The sequence below is a fragment of the Eptatretus burgeri genome, chromosome 5 (assembly GCF_056783735.1).
Source record: "Eptatretus burgeri isolate ZD-2024b chromosome 5, Ebu_testis_v1, whole genome shotgun sequence".
NCBI lineage: Eukaryota > Metazoa > Chordata > Myxini > Myxiniformes > Myxinidae > Eptatretus > Eptatretus burgeri.
The window spans coordinates 123,238,263-123,258,832 of record NC_140965.1 but is presented as its reverse complement, the minus strand read 5'-3'; the positions used below and the strand labels follow the sequence as shown (position 1 = coordinate 123,258,832).

The 20,570-nt window shown below is 45.9% G+C and overlaps 1 protein-coding gene across 7 annotated transcripts in view; it reads right to left on the bottom strand.

The window, feature by feature from the left end:
* Positions 1-20,570, bottom strand: part of LOC147027271 (protein FAM13A-like) — a 333,647-nt gene that overhangs the window by 245,075 nt on the left and 68,002 nt on the right. For 2 of the 7 annotated variants that reach the window (XM_085883522.1, XM_085883523.1), the window contains exon 1: positions 11,085-11,255. The exons of 2 other annotated variants lie outside the window; for them this stretch is intronic. In XM_085883522.1, the coding sequence (XP_085739648.1) occupies positions 11,085-11,141 (57 nt within the window). In that variant the 5' untranslated portion in view covers positions 11,142-11,255. Of the gene's footprint in view, positions 1-11,084; positions 11,268-20,570 lie in introns of those variants that run through there. 3 more of the 7 variants (XM_085883529.1, XM_085883524.1, XM_085883521.1) reach the window with 3 other exon arrangements.

Here is a 20,570-nt window from a genome sequence, read left to right as displayed (position 1 = left end):
CAGACCCAAGCTAGGTTAACCAGCAAATGTCTGAACACCCCAGACAGTGTGGTGGCCGAGGATCGCCTGATGAGAATATAATTAAATAAAGCTGTTAATTATCTTCAAAGGGGGTGTTTTAATTAACCCAAACATTCAATTTTCACACTTCGTTGGAGTTTTCTTTGTGTGCATACAAAGTTGCAGGCTGCTAGGTTTCATGGTTTTGGAGTTATGGAGCAGACACACACACACACGCACACACTGCCTGTTATTTGTGTCGATCGATTACATTTCTCCACCATATTATTCACTAGCAAATACCACCCATCATTTCGCTAATGGGAACACTGAGATAGTGGGGAAAAAGGAGGAGGCAGATAGAGAGGGTGGGGGGAGAGTGAGGAGATAGAGTGGAAAGAGAGAGGAGGGAGGGGGAAGAGAGGAGAGAGGGGGAAAGAGAGAGGAGGGAGGGGGAAAGAGAGAGGAGAGAGCGGGAAAGAGAGAGGAGAGAGGGGGAAAGAGAGAGGAGAGAGCGGGAAAGAGAGAGGAGAGAGCGGGAAAGAGAGAGGAGAGAGCGGGAAAGAGAGAGGAGAGAGCGGGAAAGAGAGATGAGGGAGGGGGAAAGAGAGATGAGGGAGGGGGAAAGAGAGATGAGGGAGGGGGAAAGAGAGAGGGAGAGGGATAGAGAGAGGAGAGAGGAGGGAGGAGGAAAGAGAGAGGAGGGAGGAGGAAAGAGAGAGGAGGGAGGGGGAAAGAGAGAGGAGGGAGGGGGAAAGAGAGAGGAGGGAGGGGGAAAGAGAAGAGGGAGGGGGAAAGAGAGAGGAGGGAGGGGGAAAGAGAGAGGAGGGAGGGGGAAAGAGAGAGGAGGGAGGGGGAAAGAGAGAGGAGGGAGGGGGAAAGAGAGAGGAGGGAGGGGGAAAGAGAGAAGGGAGGGGGAATGAAGGAGGCAGGAGGGGAAATGAGAGTGGTGGAGGGGGAAAGAGAGAGGAGGGAGGGGGAAAGAGAGAGGAGGGAGGGGGAAAGAGAGAGGAGGGAGGGGGAAAGAGAGAGGAGGGAGGGGGAAAGAGAGAGGAGGGAGGGGGAAAGAGAGAGGAGGGAGGGGAAAGAGAGAGGAGGGAGGGGGAAAGAGAGAGGAGGGAGGAGGAAAGAGAGAGGAGGGAGGGGGAAAGAGAGAGGAGGGAGGGGAAAGAGAGAGGAGGTAGGGGGAAAAGAGAGAGGAGGGAGGGGAAAAGAGAGAGGAGGGAGGGGGAAAGAGAGAGGAGGGAGGGGGAAAGATAGAGAAGAGGAAGGGGGAAAGAGAGAGAAAAGGAAGGGGGAAAGAGAGAGAAGAGGGAGGGGGAATGAAGGAGGCGGGATGGGGAATGAGAGTGGAGGGAGGGGTAATGAGAGAGGAGGGAGGGGAATGAAAGAGGAGGGAGCGGAATGAGGAGGGAGCGGAATGAGAGAGAGGAAAGGGAGAGGAAATGAGAGAGAGGAGGAAGGGGGAGCAAGGAAGAGTGGGGAGAGAAGAGTGAGGAAATGGGGAGGGTGGAAGGAAAGGCAGTGAGAGGTGAGAAGAAGGGAAGGCAGACATGCAGTGGAGCATCAATTGTGATTCATACTGTCTCATCAAAATTATTCTGCACGAAAGCAGTGAAGACACAGTCTGGCACCCTGCCCTACTCACCAAACTCTCTTCCCATGGTATTCAAGGCCATCTCCACTCATGGCTCGCAGACTTCCTCTCCTGTCGCAGTCAACGTGTGGCCCTAAATGGAGTTCTTTCATCCCCTCTTCCTGTGCAGGCTGGAGTTCCTCAAGGTAGCGTTCTGGGCCCTGTTCTTTTTCTGGTTTTCATCAATGATCTCTCGGACTCTCTGGAAAATCCTCTATTTCTCTTTGCCGATGACTCAACCCTCTGCCGTACCATCTGTCATCCCTCAGACCGGCAAGCAGCAGCTTCTTCGCTCACTGCAGATCTGGATAAAATCACAAACTGGTCCAACACGTGGAACATGTCTTTCAATCCAGACAAATCTCACACTCTCACTATGTCTCTTCGAAAGGACCGTTTACAAAACCCCCCATCCACTTTCTCAACAATCCTCTGGAAGAAGTCTTTTCTTTCAAGCTTCTGGGTCTCACTATCTGCCATGACCTTTCCTGGGAAAGTCACATTTCCAACCTTGCCTCAAAAGCCAGTCGCCGACTGGGAATCCTCCGTCGTGCAAAGTCCTTCCTCGGCCCTCTTGAGCTCCTGACCACTTACAAAGCTTTTGTCCGTAGCCTGATGGAGTACTGCTCTCCCCTCTGGGCTGGTGCTCCTGCCTCCCACCTTTCTCGACTTCACGCTGTCGAAACCAGGGCTTTTAAGATCATTGGCATCTCCCGCAATGAAGCTGAGTCTTTGGGCCTCTCACTCAATCACCGCAGGTTGGTCGGTGGTCTTTCTGTCTTCTACCGACTCCTCTCCAGCCTTGCCCCCCTGCTCTCTCTGCGATTTGTCCCAACCACATTTCCACAGGGCGCTCAAGGTCCGCCAACAACCCCCTTCTGGTAAAACTACCAAAATCACGAATCACTGCTCATCTTCACTCTTTCATTCCTCTTTTTCCCGCCTTTGGAATAAACTTCCTCACTCTATTCTTTCCCATTCTTCCCTTCAGGCTTTCAAAACAGCTGTTCACCACCACCTCTTATCTTCCCCCATCCAAATCCTCGATCTTTTCTACCCCCGATAATCCACCCAAGCCCACTTCCTTCAATTCTCCTGCTTTCCTTCCTGAAAGTCCCTTTAATGTCCATCTTCCCCTCGCCATGTTCCCCGTCCCATCCCCATCCCTCTCCCTTCCACAGTTCACCTGTGTCTGTTCCCCAATGTTTTGTCCCTTCCACTCCCGCCCCTCTTGTCTCATGCCTCCTTGCTGTGAGTTGTGTGTTAGCTCTCATACGAGCCTCGACCAAGGTATACAAAAAAAAAAAAAAAAAAAAAAAAAAAAAAAAAGATGGAAACAAAATAATGTATGAAATCCATTTTCTACCTGCCATATGATAAATACCACCCAGAGACAAACACTGCCTGAACATGTCTGGAGATAAACACAGTCCAGAAACAAACACTGCCTGGCGCGTCCAGAGACAAATACCAGTCGGACATGTTTGGAGACAAACTCCTGCCCAGACATAAACACTGCCCAGACAAAACTCCTGTCCAGACATAAATACCGCCCGGACATGTCCAGAGACAAACTGCCATCCGGACACGTCCAGAGACAAACTCCCATCCGTACACGTCCGGAGACCAACTCCCATCTCGTCACATCTGGAGACAAACTCCTGTCCGGACATGTCCAGAGACTATCATTCGTACATGTCCAGAGACATACTCCCATCCAGACACGTCCAGAGACAAGCTCTCATCTGGAACATCCGGAGACAAACCCTGCCAAGACATAAACCCCGCCCGGACAGAAACTTTGCCTGGACATGTCCGGAGACAAACTCCCATCTGTAAATGTCCAGAGACAAACTCCCATCTGGACATGTCCGGAGACAAACTCCCATCCGGACCATGTCCAGAGACAAACTCCCATCCGTACATGCCCAGAGACAAACTCCCATCCGTACATGTCCAGAGACATACTACCATCCGGACACGACTGGAGACAAGCTCCCATCTGGAACGTCTGGAAACAAACCCTGCCAAGACATAAACCTCGCCCTGACATAAACTCCATCCAGACATGTCCGGAGACAAACTCCCATCAGGACATAAACACTGCCCGGACACTTCTGGAGACAAATACTTCCTGGACATAAATACCACCCGGACCTGTCCGGAGCAAACTGTCCTGAGACAAACACCGCCCAGATGAATCTGGAGATAAACTTCCGTTCAGACATAAACACCACTCAGACATGTCCGGAGACAAGCTCCCGTCAGGAAATGAGCACTGCCCAGACATGTCCGGAGACAAACACTATCCAGACATAAATACCGCCCGGACACATTTGGAGCCAAGCTAGAGACAAACATTGCCCAGATGTGTCTGGAGATAAACTTCTGTCCAGACAGAAACACCACCCGGACACAAGCTCCCATCCGGACACGTTCGGCGACAAACTCCCATTCAGACAAGTCCAGAGACAAACTCCCATCCGGACATAAACACCGCCCAGACGAGGCCCGAGATAAACTCAAGTCCAGACAAAAACACTGCCTGGTCACGTTCAGAGACAAACACTGCCCGGATGCGTATGGAGACAAATTCTGGTCTGGATATAAACACCGCCTGGACACAAATTCCCGTCCGAAGATACCTCCCATCTGGACACATCTGGAGACAAACTCCCATACGGACACGTCCAAAGACAAACTCCAATCCAGACACATCGGGAGATAAATACCATCTGGACACGTCTGGAGACAAACCCCGCCCGGACATTACCACTGTTCAGACACATATGGATATAACCACCATCTCGATCTGTCGAGAGACAGACAGAGAGGGACAGAGACAGAGACAGAGACAGAGACAGAGACAGAGACAGAGACAGAGACAGAGACAGAGACAGAGACAGAGACAGAGACAGAGACAGAGACAGAGACAATCAAAGAGAATATTCCACAATGTTGGAGTCATTGTGATGACCGACTGCAGTACGTACTGAATACACCCCAGAAACCTTGAGTGGCTTTCATTGAAAAACCACGTCACATTTATATAGACGTTTCAGGGAGATGATCACAAACATTATTCCTTATAAACAGCTGCGTGTGACAGGTGGAAAAAAATTGGCTCGGTCATTTAGAAAATACATTAATATGGCAAATGGCTCAGATATCGGGCATTATTAAATATATTTTGCTTTGAAACTCACAAAGAAAAACATTTAACCTTTGTAAAGCAAATTCGATAACCAAATGCTTTAGAAACAGGCGCGAGGACAAAGGAAAACCTGAAAGAACCTCCATAAGATACAGGATGAAACTTTACCACCATGGCACCTGTAACAGGCATGGCATGTCCACACACCCACAGACAGTCCGTACAGATCCAAATCTACCCATATATACCACATCTGTGTATGCTGTAAACGTACTTCTACCTTGCAGTAACTTTCGACTGCACATCCTGATCAGGACACAAACTGCACTGTGCAGCTCAGTAAGTGGCTTAAGCACTCAAACAAGCACTTCAATGGAACGCCTGGCTTGGTAAGGGATTACAAATTGCTGATGACACAACTATGTACCCGGAAACGCCCGTGCAATGTCCGAATTGGACAAATCAACAATTTTTTCGGAGTAGGAACTGCTGATGCTTTCAAATGTGGAGCTTACACTTTGTAATAATGCTTAGTTTAAGAGATTCTCTCAGTTATTGATATTCACAATTTAAATAAAGCCACAAACACTGGCATCTCCACGTGTTTATAAGCATTGCAATATCCCCAGCAATTCAAAGCTATGATGAACAGGAATTCAATAATATGAGTGAGGAAAGTGGAAAAAAAAACTTTATCATGAAGAAATCGTTGCGGCCTGTTCCAAGTCAAGGTGAGGTTGAGCAGGCCAAAAAAAACATGGCGGCTTCAGACCCCAGCGAGGTTACCCAGGAAACGCCTTAAGACCCCAGACAGCGAGGAGGCCGAGGATCGCCTGATAAAGGATAAAATTAAATAATGCCGTTAATTATCTTCAAAAGGGTGTTTTAAATAACCCAAACACCCAAATTTTCACTCTTTCACTTCCTTGGAGTTTTTTTGAATTTTCACACACACACACCCATTGCCTTTTATTAGTATAGATTACATTTTCCACCATATTATTCTGAGCTGGTGCAGCCAACCAAAAATTGAAAAATATTGTCGTGCCCTCCCTGGATGGATGGCCGAGCAGTTTCCCTTGGAGGCCTACACCCGAGATTCTCAGAGATTATGGCACGCGCGGAAGGAAGGGGGCGGAAAATGCACGTAACGGACGGAGCAGAGGGAAGCACAGCACCAGGGCATTTATCTAGAACCCATGTCAAATCGACCGACACGAGCAACTTAAATAAATACGGGTTTAATGAAAACAATCAAATAATTACAATGATAATAATTCAAAATGGGATAATAATGAAATGTGTGGCAAATTACATTCCTATTTAAGGAGCCTCCACACAGACTTAAATACAGACAAGGGAATACAATAATAAAAGAAAAATCCGTCCTTTATTTTGGCACTTAGCTTCAGGTCCAGGAGTGAGTTTCGGTAGCTTGAAGGTCACAAAACTGCTTTGTCACTGCACGGGAAAATGCGCCCAAAATGGCACGCGGCCGCTCTCTAAGCGGGCAAATGTACAGGAGGCGATTCTGGCGGGCGGCGATGCAAAATGGGGCCGTCTCTTTCCCCGATGGCACAACATGAGGCTTCCAGGCTGGTTTCACACAATCCAGCCTCACGGTCAATGGCCAACATCTTGCTTCACCACGTGAGCCAATTCACCAGAGCATGAAAACAAGAATCATGCATTCTTCTTCACCACATCAAGGGAAAGCCAGCCGTAATGCCCTTTTCTTTCAACTGGCGATCCTAACTCTGTCTGTCTGTCTGTCTGTCTGTCTGTCTGTCTGTCTGTCTGTCTCTCTCTTCTGTCCCACTCCGAGCCTTCATCTCGACTGCCTTCTTGTTGCCCAACATGAGACTATCTGACTGCCCTAACTCCCGCTTACCAGCTCTCTGATGTCACACCCATTTATCATCCACTCCAGGGGTGTGGATTGCTTGCTGTCCCCCTGGAGGCAGGGCTTTCTGCCTGCTTGGAGGTGCAGCTCAGTTGTTGTTTTAAGGACATGATCTCTTTTTATCACCAGTCTTGAAATACAAAAACATAGGAGAAGGTCACAGGGGGTAATCATGTACTGGGAGAACTTATCCTTAAACCCTACCTAATTTAACACAGCACCACCCCCCCGTGTGGTGACAATAACACTTAATCTCACAGTTTCGCTACTTATTTTACATAAAGATGTCTCCTACACGTCCACGGACCAAGCAACTCAACATAATTATATCTTTCCTTTGAAATTCCTCCATCTACCCCACAAACCTAGCAATATATAAATCATTTTCATTTCATCAGGAAAACAAATCAAACATAAATGTGGACTCAACCAAACCAGGATTGTGGGAGGGGGGAAGATGGAGAGTGTCCATTCCAAAAGTGATACATATCCAAACCATCCCCCAAATCAACTGAAACAAGTATTCAAACAATTTACTAACATAGATAGATTTAATCCATACCAAAACAACAAAACATATAAAACATTAAGCATTTTATTATTTATTTTTAAAATGATAATCGAATCGTTTCGCATCTGTGGTAATCCACATGGTGGACTGAACCAAAAGACAGGATTGCGTGGGGGAAAGGTAGAATGTATCATAAGCCAAATTTAATAACATAGATGGATTTAGTCCATACAAAAAGAACAAAATGTATAAAACATTAAGCATTTACTACTTTACAAGATTGCAGAAAGTCGGAAAAAAAATTTTTTTAATGGTAAAACATAGAGGGATGAAATCTCAAAAAAATAGGGGCAATACTTCGTCCGAGGCGATCACCTGGTAGAATAATGATATTGAGGAGGTAGTCAACATGAGACAGAATCAGCAAAATGTACCAATGAACAAAGGTTATAACAAATACCTATTTTGGGGGCAACACCCCCCCTCCCACCCCATAAATCCTCTGCGACGCTGATTATTATTTTTTTAAATAGTGAACAAACTTTCGGACATCATAGATGATGAAGGGTGTGGTCAAGTTTCATTGAAATTGTTGGTGTAGTTTCCGAGAAGAAAGCAAAATCATATTTTGGGGGCCCGCCCCCCTCCCACCCATGGCCACACACCCCTTTTGATCGTAATATTTTTTTATGCCGTGAACAAACTTTGGTACATCATGGGTGATGAAGGTTGTGGTAAAATTTCATCAAAATTGTATGTGTAGTTTCAGAGAAGAAGTTGCAAGTATTTTTGGACAGACAGACGGACTGACGGATGGACGACGCCCTAACCCTAACCCTAACAGGACCTAAATAACCCCGAGAACCCAAAAGACCCAATCAACCCTGAGGACCCAAATTACCCCAATGACCAAAAGACCGTGAAGACCCAAAATACCCCAAAGACTCAAAATACTCCAAAGACCCAAAAGACACTTAAAGATCCAAAAAACACTTCAGGACCAAAAAGACCCTGAAGACGTAAAAGAACCTGAAGACGCAAAAGACCCTGAAAGACTTTGAAGACCCAGAAGACTGAAAAGGTGCTGAATACCCACAACACCCAAAAGACCCAGGGGAATCCAAAAGATCCAACAACACCATCTGGGGCCCATGGAAATTCCTCATCATGTAAAATGTGACTTCAGGTCTCCAACCCAAACCCCCCTCCCCCCCCCCCACACACACTCCCAAGTCCTCAATTCCCTTCACAACTCCAACTCTGTTCCCTCTCTGCAACCCCTCCATTCCCCAGCCCAACTCTGTCATCCTCTCCGTCTTTCTTCAAGTCCTCAACTGCCCCAAACCCCCAAGTCCTCAATCCCCCCCATTCTCAATGTCTCAATTTCCAAAATGTGACCCAAATAATGTATCGGGGTGTTTCTATCTTTGCTGGTGGTCTTTGGGGAGAGGGGATTGTGACGCAAATTCTCTATGTAAATGTGCATCACAGCCACCTCCAGATTTTCCCAGTAGCGCCACCTCCAGATTTTCCCTGGTATTACAAGTCTCCACCAATTAAAGTGCAGTTTTCCTGTCCCCTTGTTTTCCAGTGGAGTGAGGTGTTATTAATTATGAGCAGTCGGAATGTTTTGCTTCTTGCATGTCACCCAGATTAGTTTTTTTTGCCTCTACAGAGCTGTCAGTTGCTGATGCACGCCCAAATAAAGGTGTGCGTCAAAAGAACGTGTTGCATGCTTGGAACAAGATCACCCATAGGGCGAGTACTCTGCTAGTCTACAGTATATATTATGGAGCAAGTGTATGCGACTATGAATGTATGTACATCAGTTCATCACCCATTTGTGGGACAGCTGACCTTACATCACCCACAATTGTAACCTGAAATACTTAACCTGAAGTAACCAGAGGACACAAAAATCCCCTCCCCCCTGCCCCCCCCTGAGGACCCAAACAACCGTGAAGACCCAGACGACCATGAAGACCTAAATGACCCCAAAGATGTAAACAACCTCAAGGACCCCCCACCCCCCCAAAAAAAATCCAAATGACCCTGAGGACACAAATGACCCCAAGGACCCAGAAGTCCCCAAGGACCAAAATTATCCAGAGGACCCAAAGACCCTGAGGAGCCAAAATACCCAACAGACCCCGAAGACAAAAGACACCGAAGACCCAAAATATCCCCAAGAACCTTAAAGAACCAAAAGACCATGAGAGATCCAGAAGACACAAAAGATCCCAAAGAACAAAAAGACCCTGAAGACCTAAAAGACCGAAAGGGCCCCAAGGACCCAAAAGACCCAGAGGATGCAAAAGATCCAGACATTTCAAAAGACTCTGAGGACCCCAAAGATCCAAAAGACCCAGGGCATCCAAAAGACCGTGAGGACCCAAAAAACTCAACAGACCAAAAGTGACTATCTGGGACCCATGGAAGTTCTGCATAATAGAAAATGTGATTCCAGCCCCTCCCCCAAAACCCCATACACACAATCCCAAGTCCTCAACCCCTCTCCCATCTGTCATCTCTCTGCCCCCCTCCCACTACCACCACACCCAAACTCTGTGTTCCCCTCCTTTCTTCAAAATCCTCAAACCCCCTCACAACCCAAGTCCTCAGCTCCCCCCTCCTCAAAAGCCTCAAACCCCTCGATCCCAACTTTGTCCCCTTTCTACCCACCCTCCCCCAACCCAACTCTGTCATCCTCTCCCCCTTTCTTCTTCAAGCCCTCAACTGCCCCAACCCCCAAGTACTCAACCCTCCGCCTCACCCCAAATCCTCAAGCCCCCCTCCGTACCAACATCTTAATCTCCCTCTTCCAACTCCAAGCATCCCCACCCCAAACTCTCTGTCCTCCTCTCCCCATTTTTAACAATGTTACACAAGGAACTTTGGTGGATGAGGTGGCCATTCAGCTGATCATGCCTGTGTTGTTCCTGTTCCCATTTGTTAAGAACAATGTTAAAAGTAAATAAAGATGGAACGTTAAATTCACAATCCCTTCCCCCACTATAATCGACAGACCGGTGTTTGTGTTTGTTTGTTTGTTTGTCACGCTACTCCGACAGTACTGGGCCGATTACATGCATACTTGCTACATAGGATCATCGTGACCCCAATTAATGTATGGGGGTGATTTTATCTTTGCTGGCGGTCTTGTAGGGAATGGGGGGACACAAATTCTCAAAGTAAATGTGTCTTGTGTAGCACCACCTCCAGCTTTTCCCTGGTATTACAAGTCTCCACCATTTACAGTGCAGTATTCCTGTCCCAATGTTTTCCAGTGCAGTGAGGTGTTTTGAATTTTAGCAGTAGGTATGTTTTTGCTTCATGCACTTCATGGGTTATTTTTTTGTAATCGCATACACAGAGCTGTCAGTTGCCTATACACCACCCAAATAAATGTATGCATCAGAACAACGTGTTGCATGCTTGGAAAAAGATCGCCCATAGGGCGGGTACTCTGCTCGTGATAATAATAATAATAATAATAATAATAATAATAATAATAATAATAATAATGTTTTCAACTGAACACTCAACCTTAGAATCGACCATAAAACCACTGAGATATGGCCAAACATTACTGAAAATGTGTAGCTGAAAATCTGACTTCGATGTGCCTGAACTTGCCTAATTACACTATTTCATTACATCATTATATCATTACATTTCATTACTTTACATCTATTTCATTTTTCATCCAGCATTGTGCTCCCCACAGTAGCGATGCTTCTCAACTTTTGCCCCCAAGAGAGGCAACCTTTTTACAAGGTTTAAAACAAAATACAGTGTGAAAGCTAAGTTTAACGCCGATTGAAAAATGATCTATTAAAGCACTCAGACTTGCTTCTCCACTATTGCAACCGAAACTCACACTGAGTTGAGCTTGCAGCATGCAGGTCCGAGTATATTCCTCCTTTAAAAGCAGCATGCTGGCCCTTGAGGCTGCAATGTTGGCATAGATAGGATGGCAAGCACGGTCGATTCAACCTTTTCAGACGTCTGGAAAATGTTCTGAGCATAGAGCTTTTTTCGCAGCTCATTGGTGGAGCTCATGGTGGTAGGGAGGAGGGAAAGGTATCCGAGTTGTCTGGATTAGTGGTTGATAGAAGAGCCACTGTGCTGCTATTATTTCACAACAACCAAAACATGCGTGTCCGGTGCCATGCAGATTTGCCTACATGATCTGTTCTCTGTGCATTCTGTGCTATTTTTGCTTCTGCTTCATCGTGGGCCAAGGAGAGGATGAGGCTAAAGCTCTCGATGTGGTCATGGATAGAGAATATGTGGTTTTGACAAGCGTTTGTGATTTCGCTTTTGGAATATATTGGAAAGAGTGTGTTTTAAATCAAACAACCAGTTGCTCAATTTTGTGATGTTGCTTTATTTTGTTCATTGATTGCTGACGAAACTACCAAAATAACTTTCTGGTTGACTCTGAAACTTCAGACTTTATTCCTGCTCTTACTCACCATAATCAATTGTCTTTGCACATGTATAGCATATAAAAAATAAAATGACCGTTTTTACAGCCATTTTTCCCTGCTGTGCAGGGGTTAGGCTTTTTCTTGAGGCAATGTTTTATGGCCGGATGCCCTTCCTGACGCCAACCCTGGTCGCCTCTTACGACAGACAGGGATATGGTATACCTATTCTAACCGGGGCATACACCGGGACCAGTACACAGGTACTCACTACGCCGACCTCAGATGGATGACAGGCTGAGTCAACCCCCTGGTGTTAATTCAGCAGCCAACGGGGCTTGAACTCAGGACCCTGGGATCCCAAGCCACCACCCTAACCACTAAGCCAACACCAGGCTTCACATGTATAGCACATAAACGAAAATATACAATAAGTAAACTCAGTAAACAACACATATAAAGGTGACAGGTGTATTTGTTGCCACTTATTTTTGGAAAATATTGTTCAACAGATTGATTTCGGATTTTGAAGAGATGGAGGGATCCTGTATCCTAAGCACTGAATAAATATAAAGGTGGTAGGTTATTACCCAGAATTGGATGTCTGACCATAAACTCTGGAGAGAAAAAAAAGAGAAATTCATTCTAAATATGAAGAGGTAAGTATTTAAGGTTTAATGTGGATAATGAAACTCTTGTGTGATGCTTTTACCCTGAAGGATATTTATGTACAGAAGAACAAGGATGAAAGACAGAAATAGGGGGTAGATTAAGATTGCTTGTGTGTGATCTGTGATTGTTGTGTGCTTGAGGACTGATGGGATATTCGAGATGTTCTCCTTAAAAGGTGTGGGTCTTATGTGTGAGTGTGACGTCTGTGTTATCTCAACCCCCATGCAACTGCCTACATCACACATCTTTTCTGTTGCGCACATCTCATTCTTCCCTCCGCTCACTATTCCCCTTCTCTTTTCACATCCCCATCCTATTTTTTACTGACCTCTCCATCTCCTTCCTTTTACCCATCTTCCACACCAGCATCACATGGCACACATGTGAGAGAGCATTACACTACATGAATGCTGCTAAGGAAATTCAACCCATGTGAGATGAGCTGAATGGACCTTTCCTGTGCACAGTAAACAATGTAACTGCATAACGTTTAATACAGTACCTTCAAGAGGGGTAACCTGCTCACCCTGTGATACCAGTCCACACATTGTCGTTGATCCTTAATGCCCTTAGGCAACTTCTTCAACTTGGGATGAAAAAATTAAAATGCCCTCTGTGAAAAGGCAATGCCACCCACCATCCCTCTGAATATATAATAATGAATGTGTGTGTGTGTGTGTGTGTGTGTGTGTGTGTGTGTGTGTGTGTGTGTGTGTGTGTGAGATAGAGAGATAGAGAGATAGAGAGATAGAGAGATAGAGAGATAGAGAGATATAGAGAGATATAGAGAGAGATAGAGAGAGATAGAGAGAGATAGAGAGAGATAGAGAGAGATAGAGAGAGATAGAGAGAGATATATATATATATATATATATATATATATATATATATATATATATATATATATATATATATATATATATATATATATATATATATATATATATATAGACACACAGAGAGACACAGAGAGACAGAGTCAGAGTCAGAGTCTCCTCCATAACCCCAAAACCATGAAATCCCATGGCCTGAAACTTTGCATGCCTCCGAAGGGAACTCCAAAGGAATGCATGAAAGAAAACCGAGTATTCTGCTAAATTTAAACACTCCCTTTGAGGATAATTAACGGGGTGCTAGTCATATAGAGTCAAAAAGCCTTACCCAGATGTTGGTGTGCCATCTTGGTTAGCCCGCTATCACTCTGCCAGGGATTAAGCCGCCATTTTGTTTCGTCCTGCTCAAAATGCCTCAACTTGGAACAGGCCACACCAGGATCTGTACGATAAAGCTCTTAAAATTTAATTTTTCACTCTCCTCACTCACATTGAATGGCTGATCTTCATACCTACGAATTGCTGCGTACATGTTGTGTGTAAGCAAAGATAGCCCACACGAAGGATCTTTCGCTCATCTGCTTTAATCACGTCTCGTACTCCACACTCGACAGCCTGCTGATGTGACTCTTGGTTCCGCCTCGTCAGTTCTGGCTAATCATGCATTCATTAATATTCATGCAACTCCCAACACTACATATTCCTTTTTTCGTGAAAATAACAACTAATAATGAGAAAAAACAAGGAACATCGTAAGCATGTAATTGTCATGCATTCATCAACATTCATGTAACTCCCAATACCACAGTGCATTGCTTTTGTAGGTGCTATAGTTTTCAAATTCAAGAGGGAGGGGGGTTGGGTGGTCGGAGGCAGAGGAGAGGGTGGAAAAAGGGAAGGGAAGGGGTGAGAGGAGGGACCCAGCATTGCCCGGCAATGCCAGGTACCTTTGCTAGTATAAAAGCTTCCTTTGCACTTAATGAGGCTGTTCTTGAATCTTTACATTCTATCCATGCGTGGGTAAACAGTATTTTAAATTTTTATGCCTCCTCTGACAAAGTTGCTGGAGGAATTTTGTTTTTGAGTTGTCCGTCCGTCCGTACATTTGTCCGTCGGTGCTAATTTTCTCTGCAACCGCTTATCCGATTGACACGAAATTTTCACCACAGGTAAAACGACTCATGTAGAATATTGTAATGAAAATTATCATGTCATAGGTCACGTGGTGTGGCAGCGATGTTGGAAAAAAGGGAAAAACTTTAGACCTCTGTCTCTCAGAAACGATTCCATAGAAAAAAATTGAAACGGCACATGTCAAGTACTCTCCATGGGGAAGCGAGTGATTTTTTTTTTTGATGATGTCATCGGTGGCTTTGTTGTCAAGTCATAATTCCACAAGTCGAAGGATTTATCCAATCAGTATGAAAATTTTTGAGGGTCATCTCGGGCTAATTTGTACGGGGGGGGGGGGGGGAGAATTGATGATGTCATCAGTCATATGGTTTGCCAGCCATTTTTTTTTTTTTTACATAAAAACCTACAAAAATCTTCTTCTCTAAAATGGATGAACATATAGGGGACGAAACTTTACAAATATGATCGCATCTCCATGAGGACCATAAAGTTCTCCACCTATGATGCCATAGTCACATGGTTTGGCAGCTATGATTTTTTGAAGAATAAACCTTTAAAAATCTTCTTCTCCAGAATGGCTTAACAGATCGAGGGAAACTTCACCCACATGTTCCCCAAGCCATGGGGATACCATGCTGTTCATGAATATATAATTAGCTCACACTAGACGACCTGTGAACTTGTTGGGTTCCCATTGTGACAGCGGTTGATAAATAAATCATTTCAAGAAAAAAAAAAGATAGTTCCAGCGAACTATACCGCTGAGGTTGTTTGCATTGATAAATTCTCCCGAAAAGTACTTGACTGAATCGGGAATTGATTTTGTAATAATTTTTTTGTTGCCCAATTTTAACGAAAATTGATACTGCACACCGCAGGCGAATGGTAAGTACGGTGGGCCTAAAATTTTTGCGCTATCGTGTACCATTTTGGCTGTATTTCAGGAGTATATATATATATATATATATATATATATATATATATATATATATATATATATATATATATATATACATACATACATACATACACACAAGATGAGAGTTTTAGTAATATATATATATATATATATATATATATATATATATATATATATATATATATATATATATATATATATATATATGGTCTGGCAGCCATATTGGATTGAATGAAGATCTTTAAAAAATTTCTCTTGAACGCTTTATCAATCGACAAGAAACGTCATAATTGTGATCTCGTTGTCTTGGGAAATATATGTTTTAAATTTCAATCTGATAAGACAAATGGTCTGACAACCAGAATAATTTTATACTTTGAATCTGAGTTCAGGGATTTAAAACAAATTTGGTACAAATATGCATAATGATGTTATAATATAGGCAAAGGTATATGTGGCGATGTCATGATGTCAATGAGTGCCTTTCTCATTTAAATATTTTGGTGTTGTGAAAAAAGCAAGGAATTGAAAACAACTTAGATGCAATTTCACTTTCCTTTCTGAACAATGATCTCACAGGGAAAAGAGTGGCAACATAAAACACACTGCCTTTTAACACATAAAACACACACACACTGCCTTTTATTAGTGTATGTATGTATATATATATATATATATATATATATATATATATATATATATATATATATATATATATATATATATATATATATATATATATATATATACACTGTGACGTCCACGGGACTTGAACAGTCCCGCCAACGTAGGATGTGCCGAAACGATGGAGGCGGTTTATTTTTTTATAACCCAAGGATGGCAGTTTTAATCGCTCTCCAGCAAACGGGACGAGGAAGGTGGCACGAGTCGCTTTTCACTGAGTTAATAATGTTTATATCTCTAACCAAAACGATAATAAGACTCGGCAAGAGGAGGGATCCGTGGGCGATTCGACGGGAGGTGGTGTGGGTTCGAGCGTGGGGGAAACACAAACAATTCCAATGGATATACAAATCTCAAACCCTCTAAGGCGCCAGGTACGTACGTACACACACACACACACACACACACACACACACACACACACACACACACACACACACACACACACACACACACACACACACACACACAACGTAGCTCGTGGTCAGGCTTGCCCGTGGTGTCGACATAAAAGTCACTGGATTGGTGCCGGACGAGCTGGCGTTGGACCCGTCAGGGGCAGGAGACATGGTGGTGCCGAAGTTCCGTCAGCCCTTCCACGCAGAACCGCGGTTTCCGGCCTGTGAGCTACAACCAGCCACTGTGGTGCTGTTCCTCGTGGTGTCAACCTCTTGGTGTAGGCCCAAGATCCCTCACAGCCACCAGGGAGCCAGTTCTAGCGCCAAAATGGGAGCAGAAGAGGGTGGCAGCTCCGCCTGCCGTTCGGTCCCGTCCTCCGAGCCAGCAGAACTCCAGAGCCAACCGAGGTGAGGCACGAGGCACAGCAAGGCCACGAAACACGACGAATCCAGGAACGAACCAGCGCAGCGAGAGAGCGCGCTCAGAGACAAACAGCCTCGACCAGACCTTTTCTTTTTATGACTCTCTCTCCTTACTCTTCTTTCATTCAGAACGTTTTTATACTCGAGTCCTTGTCACTTCCAACGGAACCCTTAATTGGCCCTCTGCCTGTCGCCTTCCGCCAATCGTGATCAAGGGGCGGAGTCATCCGCAGCAACGTCCTGTCACGTCACGGCAAGCCTATAGGGAATACTAAAAGGCGATACGCATAAACACTTACCCTAACCCGTCTCCCTATCTAATTACGTGACAATTATCATTTCCCCCTAAAAGAAATGGACATTTACTAGACAATTTATCACCACTGAATTGCTACTTTTTATATCGAGATCCTGGTACAACTCGAACAGCATGGCATACCTGATTAAACATCCTAATTACCCTTTGAATGCATACCCCCCCCCAGATGTAACACTGCCTCCTCCTCTGGTACCGCAGCTCCTGCAAGGTACATCACAGGCGCTACCTTACCAACCTTAACACTTACTGACTCACACCTATTTAACCTAACGAAATAAAGTAGGAGAGCAATGGGCAGTGAGCTGCAGCTAACTTACCTATCCTGCATAACGTACTACCCCCTTATGGCCTTATCCTCGCCTAACCAATCATTCATCTTTTTCTTTTTTTCTTTTATTTTATTTAATCACATGAAAGCACTGAGCGAAGTTGCACTCCATCCTCTGGATCATCGCTCCTGTCCAACACTCTTCCAGTGATCTGGGGAGGGGAATCAAAAGGTTCCACAAAAACACAACACTAATACTTTACATTCCTACTATAAGCCTTAACGACACTATTCACGGGATATTTACACGCGACCGCGTCCCCCAGTGGATGCTAATAGTCCCAGCGTTACCTGGGGAGCCAATTTTCAAATTTGCTTCACCCCAAAATTATGCGGACATCATGCCCTTGCTGCACATGTCAAGTTGTGTGGTATCGAGTGGGACTCACACATCTTCACAACACTCACACCATGGTCATCATCACATTTCTCGGTCATGGTCCCCATTTCAATGATTGCAGGCTGAATCCCATCATGGCTGTGGGGTGGGTTACCACAAGATGATGGGGGCATCTCGGGTGCAACCATGCCCACAGGTAATCTTTCGTCCAACCCGGACGTTTCTCCACCCCGCTCCCTTTGATTCCCATCCCCCCCCCCCCCCCGGTAGCCATCAGCTCTAACCCCGTACAACACACTGGAAGGGGTCTCACTGGCTCCTCTGACCTTCCTGGGTCGCCAAGGTCCTACCTGCCTTGGTCGCCCAACCAGACCCTCTCCCAGTTGCCTCCAGACACTGTCACCATCAGCCACCAGGGGTGGGTCTCCTTGAAGGGGGTCGCAATTCCTGCTCACCGTGAGCCTCAGCAATCCCTGTGGACAAGCACATCATCCCCACCCACAAAACCCACATGACTCCCCCACCCCATCGGCCTTACATGTGACACCTGCATTTCTAACACTTCACCGACCATGACCTTCCCAGTTACCAAACCATGTCCAATAAAAAAATCAATGTGTGCACCATACATTTCACTTCTTAACTTGAAACAACTCACACAGCACTTCTCCTCACCCGATCCACGCACCAGACATTGGACAGCCACTCGTGCCCGCTTTGTTCCCAATTACCCACTGTCCCAAGCAAGTATCACTCTAAAACCCAGCAGAACTTACAAACCCATGCCAATTTTCCCACAATTCACTATTTCCACCAAAGGAGGACACTTCGCGACAATCTCACCAGCCGAGCATGGCCCTATTGCTCAGCCCGATGTAGTCTCCCCGACCCCCGACAGTGATCTCCGGACTCGACCTAGGTAAGGGCACGTCGGATAGACCTGCGGTTCAGCAGGAGGATTCATCCTCTGAAGCATTTGGGTAATGCCCATTTCTCTCAGCCCCCCTCCCTGATCCCGAATCTCTGCCTGTCGGATCGTCACTGATGGCCTCTTGGGCACCCGACCCGGCCAACTCCATAAGGCCAGCCTGGCCGCGCACTCGGCCGCTCGGTGAAGGGTGGGTGGATCCTGTAACTCCACTCGCGCTCGGACCTCAGGGTCCAGAAGAGCAGCTAAAATTTTCTCTAGTGCCAGTCTGTCCCACGCCTCCACTGTTCGGTCCCGATACGCGATCCTAACTGATTGGTAAATATCCTGTGCCAGCTGCTGCACTGTCTTGCCTGACTTTAATCTGCGGTGCTGGAGCTGGGCCTGCACCAGAACACAGTTTGCTGCAAACCCAAACCGACGGCTCAACGCCTCGCAAATGTGGGAGCTGGTCAACATCCCTCCACGATCACGTTTAACACATCTGCGGCTGGTCCCCGCAATGTTGCCACCAAATTCCCTTTACGTTCCCGCTCATTCCAACAGTTTAGTCGGAAATACACTCAAATTGCGTCAGAAAAGCTTCAAGGCTCCCTGACCCGTTAAAATTTACCAGGGGGATCACTTTCCCGGTGGCCCGCTTCTCAGTTTCTCCCTTGTCCGAATCCATCCCAGGGATCAAACACCCTTGTGGCTGCGTATCCAATTTCGGAGCCCCTGTGTCACAAATTGATTTGCCATTTCTTCCCTCTGTGCCGTCATTTCTGCCCTCTGTGTCACAAATTGATTTGCCATTTCTTCCCTCTGTGCTGTCATTTCTGCCCTCTGTGTCATGAATTGATTTGCCATTTCTGCCCCCTGTGCCGTCATTTTTGCCATTTCTGCCCCATGTGCCGTAAATTTTGCCCCCCGTGCTGTAATTGCACCCATTAAACGTTCCAACATTGTCCAGATCAACATTGCGCCGGTTTCCCGCGCTGCCGGCTCCGTTACGGGCGATGAAGCACGGTGCACACTCGGAATGGGGGAGGTTCCAATCCTACCCCCGTCTCTCCATTCTTCCCCCGACTCGCTGCCAGACACGTGGCCTTCCTCCTCAAATATCTGCACATCCGCCATGGTGCAGAAGTCCCGTTTGCCGCCAATTAAATTTAATTTGAAAAATCCCACCAAAATTTTCCCGCGCTCGCGCGCTTTTCTGGAGCAATTTTGTATTCCAATTTGTGGCGATGTTTTAATCCTGGTATATTCTCCCAATACCAAATATAATTTAGAGGGGTTCAAACATCCGACACCCTGACACCAATGTGACGTCCACGGGACTTGAACAGTCCCGCCAACATGGGATGTGCCAAAACGATGGAGGCGGTTTATTTTTTTATAACCCAAAGATGGCGGTTTTAATCGCTCTCCAGCAAACGGGACGAGGAAGGTGGCACGAGTCGCTTTTCACTGAGTTAATTATGTTTATTTCTCCAACCAGAATGACAATAAGACTCGGCAAGAGGAGGGATCCGTGGGAGATTCGACGGGAGGTGGGGTGGGTTCGGGCGTGGGGGAAACACAAACAATTCCAATGGATATACAAATCTCAAACCCTCTAAGGCGCCAGGTACACACACACACACACACACACACACACACACACACACACACACACACACACACACACACACACACACACACACACACACACACACACACACACACACACACACACACACACACACACACACAACGTAGCTAGTGGTCAGGCTTGCCCGTGGTGTCGACGTAACAGTCACTGGATTGGTGCCGAACGAGCTGGCGTTGCGCCCGTAAGGGGCAGGAGACACGGTGGTGCAGATGTTCCATCAAAACTTCCGCGCAGAACCGTGGTTTCCGGCCTGTGAGCTCCAATCAGCCACCGTGGTGCTGTTGCTGGTGGTGTCGACCTCCTGGTGTAGGCCCAAGACCGC